This window comes from Lolium perenne, chromosome 6, assembly GCF_019359855.2.
Source record: "Lolium perenne isolate Kyuss_39 chromosome 6, Kyuss_2.0, whole genome shotgun sequence".
NCBI classification, from domain to species: Eukaryota; Viridiplantae; Streptophyta; class Magnoliopsida; order Poales; family Poaceae; genus Lolium; species Lolium perenne.
Window position 1 is genome coordinate 160,615,905 of NC_067249.2, and position 10,277 is coordinate 160,626,181.

General features: G+C 46.2%; 1 protein-coding gene across 6 annotated transcripts; it reads right to left on the minus strand.

Moving 5' to 3' along the window:
• Positions 1-937: 937 nt before the first annotated feature.
• Positions 938-8,614, minus strand: LOC127307054 (protein G1-like4). 6 transcript variants are annotated; one of them, XR_011747388.1, is made up of 4 exons: positions 8,213-8,614; positions 7,987-8,123; positions 7,031-7,682; positions 938-1,256 (listed from the first exon to the last, which is right to left on the minus strand). XR_011747388.1 is itself a non-coding variant. In XM_071822789.1 (4 exons), exon 3 carries the CDS (start codon positions 7,672-7,674, stop codon positions 7,084-7,086), a length of 591 nt encoding a protein of 196 aa, XP_071678890.1. In that variant the 5' UTR covers positions 7,675-7,682; positions 7,987-8,123; positions 8,213-8,614; the 3' UTR covers positions 939-1,256; positions 7,058-7,083. The 6 variants fall into 6 exon arrangements, 4 of the variants coding, with proteins under 4 accessions (XP_071678890.1, XP_071678889.1, XP_051193707.1 ...); XR_011747387.1 differs by having other exon boundaries at positions 939-1,256; positions 7,003-7,682; positions 8,213-8,613; XM_071822789.1 differs by having other exon boundaries at positions 939-1,256; positions 7,058-7,682.
• Positions 8,615-10,277: the final 1,663 nt, after the last annotated feature.

Sequence of the window (10,277 nt, forward strand, 5' to 3'; positions counted from 1 at the left end):
CTCCGTCGCCATTAAGGCAAAGATGCCGCTGCGCGCGAATAACTACCGTCGCGAGGTAGGCGACGGTTAGGTTTAAATTAACTGTGCCGCTGACGCGTCGGCCCCGCGCCTCCTCGCCTCGCTTTTCGTTGTGTCCGGCGTCCCCGGAGCGTCCCCTGTGGGACGGGGACGGGCTCGGGGCGCCGGACACCGTATCGGGCCGCGCCGGACAAAAAAGGGCTTTGGGGGACGCGGCTGGAACGCTTTTTTTGTCCGGCGCGCCCCAAATCCCTTTGGGGGACGCTTTGGGGGACGCGACCGGAGATGCTCTTAGTTCTTTCGCAATGCATTGTCTTTTGTAACGCATCATTCTAGGCAGTAGAGTTTTTTTTTAAATCCACCACACCACAATGCATTGTTTCTTAGGTTGTATCTTAATTTAATGATTTTGGTATCATACATGCACATGATTGGTCTAGGAATGCTTTTGCTTATGATTGCATGCAACAGTTTTATTTTAGCTACCACATAAATATTTTATCTATAATACTCTGCCAAGAAACTTGTATTGTAAAAGGACTTACTACCACTTCTTTTTGGCTTCTTCAGCGGCTTCTGGAAGAAGCTTCTCCCCACCAACTTCTCCCAAAAGCCCGAACCTCAAATATGTTCTGGCTTATAATCTTATTTAGCCCAAACTAGAATATAAGCCAGAAAATTTTTAGGGTCCGAGCTTCTCGGAGAAACTGGTGGGGAGAAGCTTCTCCCAGAAGCCACCGGAGAAGCCCAAAAGAAGTGGGCCTTATAGCCCTTGGTCTTCCAATCGCCCCCGGAATGATTTAAGTGTGTGTCGAAAACGGTAAAATTTATAAACCGTGCGTAAATGTTTCAGTCTTATATGTGCAGTGCCCGACCACTACATTCAATTTCGTTCTATGAAACTTATGCTTACAATTTTACACACGTTTTAAGTGCAAATCGTGTGTGATGCACTTTATTTAATAAAAGGCAGCTGCTGCCCGACTTTAAATTAATAAAGTTATCAGGTTTAACAACAAGTACATAAATGTTGCGGCATACAACTTCGACAAAAAAAGTAGCAAGGGCCAGCATCCCCGATAACAAGCCGAAAACATAAGGTAGAATAGATGGAGCGGTGCGGTGCTGGCTGATGCTTATCCATCAGGTGCCAGGCTTGCGGCATGTAGAAGTTTGAGCTCGTGGGTCATTCCTCTTATCCATCCGCGGTCTAGCGGTCTTGCCAGCGGTAGCCACAGCTGCAGAAAAAGCATGGTTTTGAAGATAACATCAGCTGGGTGACGCATGACCCTAGATTCAATAGCCAACTTATTACGAATACGCCATAAAGCCCACGACTGTGCAATAAAAAGCATCCAAACGATCCGTCTAAATCTACCACAGGAACTAGACACTATCACAAAGAACTGGGCAAAGTTTGCCAGGCACCAACTGCACCTAGCAGTTGACGCAACACGCTCCAAGCGAATTTAGTCGGGGAGCATGTAAAGAAGATATGTGCCGCGTCCTCTTCAACGTCACAAAGGGCACAACGCCCATTTCTCAGGCCTCTCTTGGCCGCCACATTTAAACTCGAAGGTAAGGGGGAAGCAAAAAGGATGTGTCTAACACAGGAGACAGATTTTGTACCTGTTAATGGTCTGCGTATGATCCACATACGGTAAACTTTTACGGGAGTGATATATCATCTATCCCACACGATTATATGGTGCACACGATTATAAGGTGGAGCGCTCCACCCCATAGCCAACCCACAGTAGTGACCGTTCAGTAAAATGTATGTGATTCACAACTTTAGACATCTGTGATGATCTGATCTATACTAATAAGACTACCCACAATGGGAGTATCATAGCTAGTATCATGCATCACATGCATGCAAAAATCTGATGTGTCACATTAATAATTGAAGAAAGAGATGGTACTAGTATGGTAGATACTGTATCATAGCACGTAGAGAACTAGAAAAATTAATATCAAACCAATCTTGTACACACTTTTGCATTGAGATTCTACAAATCACTAAATATAATTAACTTATGATACTAGTACATGATACTATGCATTGTGAAGATAGTATCACACAATAGTATCATATGCATGATACTACTATATGATACTCCCCATTGTGACTAGTCTAAGTGATCTACACATTAGCTATTAACTCCTTGGCATCTGTATTTACCCGGTAGTACGTACAAGTACCTGGGTCCTGGGCCAAATGTGAGTCAAACAGAAAGAGGTGTGCATTGGTCGACTGTAGTACTGAAGTCGGCTCTGGCCAAACTGCATTGATTCGATAGTTAATTTCGTACTGCTATTTTCTCAGATTTCACACTGGTTGTTGCTTGTTCTCCCAGTTCCAGATTTTATGCATGCATGGCCGGACACAGATAGTTCTATGCATACACTGAGAACTACTACATAGATCACTTGAATAGAGTTTCTTCTTGAAAACTCCTAAGCTTCTTAAGTCCAAAGGTAAAGTTACACTGTAATAATTAACTATTTACGTCCTTACAAATGAATTTAGTTAATAATTCAAACAAGAACCGCGCTATTTATATTAACCACATATAGTGCTTCATATACCGTTCATCACTTCGTGCCTTATTTTATGCATTAAAGAATTGTTTGCCAACAATAATAGTTTTTTCCATATTTGATGCAAGTCAGATATTTTCATATGCAGAGAATGCTATATATATCAACAACCAAACAAGTAATCTAAAAAAACAAAAACAAGCAAAACAAGGAAAAGCCATTATTAAATCGGTAAGAGCATAGCCTCAAAATAGTATAAGGGTTCGTGAGCCTTAGATTATAAACCCTAAGATAAGCATTTACCAAACATCATATCCTATTCCCAAAATAATTATGTATATATAATTTCACATTAGAGTTCCCTCTAGACCTAATACGATCAATATTAGAGTTGACATAGTAACACTGTTACATGTCATATGGTACCCATGCTTATCATTGTTCACATTGTAACCTATTTTCTATAACAAATCAACAAAACCAAGTTGAACTTAATTTTATGCTATTCTTTCCATCTTATTGACATCCAACCACCTATGTACATCTACATAGGATTGTGGTACTTTCTTTTTTAAAAAAAGTTGCTCCCAATAAATACAAACTATGTTGCAATATATTCATATTCGAATGTATGACATACATAACATACATTGCACTTTTGTACATTGTATAATTTGTTGTTTCATAATTTTCATATTTTCCACATTTCTTTACGACACCAAGTTGATGAGTGACCTAGCTTGCACGTGCACTCCAGAATAATCATACACCTCACTAATTTAGCTAACCATTGTTAGAACAAAAAATTAAGAATTTAAGGTACACAAACAAGATCGAAAGTAATAGATACTCATGCGCTATCATACTATGAATTTTAGAAGCAATCTGCACTCATAGAAACCGTAATAATTAGCATATTGCAACTTTACCTTTTGTAGGAGTTTAGAAGTTCAGAGTTTTGGGAGAAAGTAACATTTTTGAGTGAATTGTCAAAACCAGGTGTTGATCAAGTTAATGCATTGTAGAATCGAATCAATCGAAATGGAGATGCAAGTACCCTTAACCATCTTTAGTTCAAAAAACTGAACTAGTTTTTCGAAAAGTGGTGTGACCTCGAAATTTTATTTGATCCACGCTAGATAGAGACCGAGATGGAATCACCATGCATACTGATTTATACAACTAGTAATTAGTTGATTCTATAAAACTACTAATTAATTAGTTGATTCTAACAGTTATAAATCTAGACTAGATATATACAAGTGTATATAACTATTTATAGAACGGAAAAGTCCGGTTTGAACCTGGGTGCACGTGAACCCTAGTTGGAAATGCATTTTCGAAATGTGAAAAAATTCTGAAATAAAAATATCCGGGTACGTACGCATGTTTCATGTGTGCGTAGAAAGTTTTCGCGGAGAAACCACTTTTTTTTATTTCAGAATCTAAAAAAGACAAAATATGTCACATATATACTGCTATATAGCCCTGCAAAATTTCACTTTTTTGCCGAGACAAAATAAAATGTTTTTTCGTCACGAAACTCATGCCCAGGGCACATATTTGAGATCATCTGTGAAATCATTTTGTGTTTCGATTTTTGAAACATGTTTTGACATCACAAACGGAACTTTTCAAAAAATGGGTTCACATGCCCCCATGTTCACAAAAGCCGGTCTCTTTATAGAACGTTTTGTAAACTAGTTTCTTGATGCATGAAATGAGGTACTGGCCTGCCAAGCAAAGCAAGCAGTGAAATCTGGGAAGAGGACGGTACGAAGAGATCACCGAATTAATGCAATTTGGCAAGAGATGTAGGCAAGCACAGTCGACCAATGTACTATCTCCCTATTTGGCTTCAAGACCCAGTAGTATACGGTTTACTACGCAGAAAAGGACGGGAGGTACATGCAACTATTCGGCGGTTTGACCCGATCTGGAGCATCATGTAGACAGCTAGCTAGCGAACCGGCAGACAGCTGCATGCGCCAGAGGAACCACAGTACTCGCCGTCCTTTGCGAGTTGCATGCCTGCCACCGTCGCGCACGGTGCAGTGCCCGGCCGTGCGCTCGCCGGCCCGGAGCTCGATCGATCATTGCTGGGAGTGCGGCGCCGGAAATACCAGGAAAAAGGAAGCTGAACACAACAGGGATCAGAATATGAGGAACCCAACGCCAAGAGAGACATATCACATATGTGTGGCGAAAATAAGTCCTTTGGTTTCACTCAGAAATAAATTAATGGATTGGATTTGACAACAGGTACGGTGCACGTCCTCAGGCTGCTGTACGTGTGCATGTAGATCCGCTGGCACAATATAAACAGGTGAGGGATGCAATGCACCTCATCGATCGATTGAGTCGCTTAAACACATGAGCAGACTATCTCTCTAGACTTAGAGCATCTCCAGCCGCGTCCTCCAAAGCGTCCCCCAAACCGCGCCGGATTGAGCGTTTGGGGGACGTGTTTTGTTCGTGCCGCTTTTGGGGGACGTCGCTCCCCAGCCGCGTCCCCCAAACGCCTCCCCCAAACATTTAAAATACTTTTTTTTGGCTTTTTTATTTCAATTTCCACAAACTAATACATAATTTGGAACGTGGTTTACACGAAAACATAATTGGGAACGTGGTTTTCCACAAACTAATACATAGTTTGAACCGTCGTTGACACAAATATAAAATTTTGCAAAGAAATTAAACCTAACTACGCCGTGCATCGAAGGTTTCCTGTGTTCGCTGCTAAGAAAGAACACTCGAGGGCACACCCAGTCACCTAAACTGGAAAATCCAGCTGGTGACGGTGCCCTTGTTGGTTCTACCGAGGAAGAACAGACAGAGACCTCGGTGCACGTATTCGCTGCGAAGAAACAACACTAGTCGTCCTCCCTCGTCGGTGCTGTCGCCGTGGTAGTCCCGGCGGCACCGCGTCTCGTCGAAGACCTTGACGCTCATGTCCCTGTCGCCGAAGTAGGAGAACAGGAGGATGAAGCCGGCTTGGAGGCTGTGGTGCCGCGCGAACTTCTCCCAGCCGATGTTGAGGTACATCTTGCCGCGCGCGTCGTAGATCACGTCGACGATCCACCGGTAGTAGCCGCACGCAGCCTCCCGCAGATGCATCGTGCGCGGGCGATCGTCGCCGGCGACGTAGTCGGCGAAGGAGTCCGGCAGCCTCTGGATGCCGCGCGGGTCGCCCTTGAGGACGAGGACGAACTCGAACTGGCTGGCCGGCTCCACGTCCATCTCCGACGATGATGAAGCCGGCGGCGTGGAAGGCGACGGCGAGCGTTCAGCTATGCCACGGCCACGACCACGACCACGACCACGGCCGCGGCAGCGAGGTCGGCCTCCGCCTCTACCAGACATAGCGTCGAGTCTTGTTGAGAGATGGTGGTGGCTAGGGTTTGGGAGAGAGGCGCTAGGATTTGTGTGTGAGAGGGACGATGAGCGGCGCCCCTTTTTATAGGCCGAAGGGAGGCGGAGGAGCGGTGGCGCTCATTAACGCCGGCACGCAGAGCTAGGCGCGACGGGACGCGTCGCTGCGCCCTCTGCGGGAACTGCACCGTCGCTGCGCGCCAATAACTTCCGTCGCGAGGTAGGCGACGGTTAGGTTTAAATTAATTGTGCCGCTGACGGGTCGGCCCCGCCACTCCCCGCCTCGCTTTTCGTTGTGTCCAGCGTCCCCGGAGCGTCCCCTGTGGGACGGGGACGGGCTCGGGGCGCCGGACACCGTATAGGGGCGCGCCGGACAAAAAAGGGCTTTGGGGGACGCGGCTGGAACGCTTTTTTTGTCCGGCGCGCCCCAAATCTCTTTGGGGGACGGTTTGGGGGACGCGACTGGAGATGCTCTTACAGGGACTTGGTACGAACCATTTTTGTACACATCATGAGCAGTGAGAAGTAATTAAGCAAGGTATGGGTGGGGGCGATCAGGAGAGAGAGCCACTGGAATTCACTTACTTCCAAGAAAAAAAATTAGGGTTCTGCTATTTCTCGGTCGACCGAAATTGGCTTAGAGATCGAACGACTTCACGAGAGTTACATTTGATGCATAACTTGTGCATCATATGAGTTGCAGCTAGGTTGCAACTGAGATTTTCTTATTTTCAAATGGCCTTAAAAAAAACATAACCATTTGATTTGCAGAGTGATTCATATATGGCTAGGAGTTGCAAATGGACTACAACTGACAACTAATTCTTGATCAACAAAGTACCAGTCTCTCCCAAGAAACACAAAATAAGCGAGAGAGAGCTTGGTAGTATTTTTTTTTTTTTTTGATAAAGATCGAGAACTTGGTAGTATGAAAGCAGAAGCAAATACAGTAAGTAGCAAAATGAATAATTAAGGGTCTGAATATCATCTAGATCTTAATAAGCCCGGCAGAATGGTAGTAACAAACAATGCATGCATGCACAAAGCAATTAATCGATCGAAACCTACATAAAATATGCTCATCAGTCCGGCATACCAACCAAATGGGCACGTGCGCACGTACGTAGGTGTACTAGGTCCTCGTCCTCCTCAGCAGACCGCGCCGGCAGCAGGCGGCGGCGGGGGTGGAGGCTGGTGGCTGCTGCCGCTTCCACTGGTACCTGCGTCTCCGCCAGGCGCCGGTTTCTTGCGCTTCTTCTTCTCGTAGCTGACGCCGCGCGCGCGGGCCTGGTGCTCGCGGACCTCGCGGAGGAAGAGGCGGACCGCGCGTGCCGCAAAAGGGTTGGACTCCGGGCGGCCGCCGTGCTCCTCAAATGCGGCGCGGAGGCGGCCGACGAGCGCGTCGAGGCTGCCCCAGGCCTGGCGCAGCGGGCACGGGCAGGGCGCCGGCGGGTTCGGGTGGCCGAAGAAGGCGCACGACGGCATGTGCACCTTGGTTTTGCCGAACTGGTCCAGGTAGCGCAGGAACTCCAGCACGTGCGCGCCGCTGCACTGCGCCAGGCTCAGCGGGGGGCGGTGGTTCCGCAGGTACTGCCCGAACGTGTTCCAGTCACGCCTCTTCTGTGCCTCGTACCGGCTTGGCGTCGTCGACTGCGGCGTGCCGCCACCGCCGCCCGATCCGCCGGCGCCGCCGCTGCCGCCCGGGGCAGTTGGGCTCTCGGGGTTGGGCGGCAGGTCCATGGATCAATCTGGCGACCAAGAAACACGAGCTCAACCATTTTAGTACACGAGAGAATGTCAATGAAAGATGAAGTGATGATTGCGTGCGTATTTGAGGCGCGTGGAGATAGATCCATCTGATTTGGAGTTGGTGCTTTAGCAGCCCTCCCTCTCTCTCTCCCTTGGCTCTGTGCTCGTGTGTCTGAAAGGGATGTATCTATACCAACCAATACACTAGGATATGGATGTAGATATATACACATGTGGGAAACGGCCGGATTCTTTTACCAGAAGAGGCATCGGTGGTTATACATATGCTTACAATATATATACCTTTGGCGGTGTCGGCGGCGGCTGATTTCTGTTGCCGCGGCGACGGCAGCAGCGCCGGTTTCAGGGCCGGCTGCGGAGAAGATGCAGCCAGCAGCAACAGCAGCTGGGGAGGGCGGTGAAGAAGCTGGCTTGAGAATCTGCAGATGGGGTGGAACAGACGGATATATAGGAATAAGTCTGAGAAAAAAAAAAGATAACGCGGACATTAGCTTCTTTTGCCACTTACCCCTGCTGAGTATGTAGTGGTAGTTGCTGTTACTCACAGGTCCATTAATCTGAGACCCCTGCTGAGTATGTAGTGGTAGTTGCTGTTACTCACAGGTCCATTAATCTGAGGACCTGAGCTGCTCCTGCTGCAGCTGGCCAGCCCTTGTTGCTCCAACAAGAAACCTCCTTCATGTGCTAGAATAGGCTTTGCAATGGCATGCTGCTGCCGCTATTTTTAGGAGGGGCTGCAGGTGGCGATGGATGGATTGTTTGGCCAAAAAAAGGGGGGATCTGTGAAGCGAGTGAGAGCTGGGCAGCGAGGTACAGGGAGTTGGGACTGTTTAGGGCTTTCAGATGGAAGAGGGGGAAAGGAGGGAGACACTGTTGCGTGCGAGGTGAGACTGAGAGGTGACATGACTAAAGGTGAGTCCTTTTATTTTCCGACGATGGTGGGGGAGGGAGGAGGACGAAAGCGAGGGGCACCACCTCCATTTGTAATGGCTACGCCCCAGCGCTGGCGGTGTGCTGGGCTGTCCCTGCACCGTCGATGGGAACACGGACGGTAGAGATCGGCCAGCGCAAATGTCCAAGCTAGGCGCAGCTCCATCACGCACGCACAGGACATATCTGGGGGGCGTCCAGCATCCAATGGACGGCCCGTAAAGCCGTGGGGCCCACTGATGTCCGTACGATGGGTGACGGCCCAGGGCCCGCTCTGCGGAACCCCATGAATAGCCGCGGCTGCTTGTTCATGTGACGAGACGACAAATATAAAACTCCATGCCCCAGCCTACGTAGAGTACAGTGTAACTCTGAGTACCCAGGTATGAAATGTTTGTGCGATATCACCAAAGGTGCATGGCACTATCCCCGCGCGGCCCGTGACCCAAGCAATTCTACTTCGTTTTCAGAACTCGTGTCATATTCATGTAGATTTAGAAAGACGATTTATCATGTCGTAATGCCAGGTAGAGACCAACTTGCGATGATACAAATATCTGCCCACTTGCACAGAAACCATGCTATATGTCAGTGCATCCTTTTCGCCGAGAAATTGAGAGAGAAAAAAATGATATTTGGAAGATCTATCTATCGGTTTTGTAGTCACTTTTACTTTGTTCTTGTTGTTGTTCAAGAGAATCGATTTTGTAGTCGGGTGAACCTTTCCCTGTCCCACAGGGATTCCTTGCTGATTTTCTCGATCTATATTTACTGCACATTATCTTAGCTATCATTTTCTCACAACAGTGCCCTCAAAATATCTAGTAATGAAACAACTGTGCATGAGTAAGGACACAATTCCATAAAATCAATTTCTGTCAAAAGAAAAGTGATTTGACTTGGACAATGAATTCATTTTTTCTGCTATTCTAAAATTTCTAAAACCATTTATCATGAACTATAGACCAGTTTTGAACTATGGTTTTGTGCTTCATGACTTTTGAAAAACAAGAAAAATGATTTGGCAGTTGTTTTCTCCCGTAGAAACTAGAAAGATGCAATCATTCATTTCTCATGTTTACTGCTCAGTCCCTCAAAGGTGCTCATAGTATAGGGTGCGCATGTGTGCGTTCATAAAAGTTAGTGTACATGTGTGTTTGTTAGGGTCTACGGTGTACTATGTTCTCAGATAAAAAAAATATATGTAGCGCAAAATCACTTTGATACAACAAAAGGGTTAACCTATTCGGTAGTATTAGCATGGTGTGATTTAAAAAAAAACCCATAGAGAAACTAAAACAAATATCGCCGGCATGCGATTATAGATTTCCTGGAGAGACAATCTATCAAATATATACATATTAAGATGAGTTTAAGTGAGAGTCACGGTATTTTTGTGGACAACACTATACATGCCTTCTTTTGAAGTGAATGGAAGTTACCGACGGCTAGACATTTTGAAGTAAATAGATCTTTTGAGATTTGAGTCGATCATAGTGGCAAAACTAATTATAGACAAATGGTAGAAATGGTGAATGGGAAAATTGAGGAGTGTTGTAACTGAGCAATGGAAAGATTGAAGTTTTCATCGGTCAAATGGCAAATTTGAGATTAATTCACGTTGGTCATAGTGGCAGAAATGA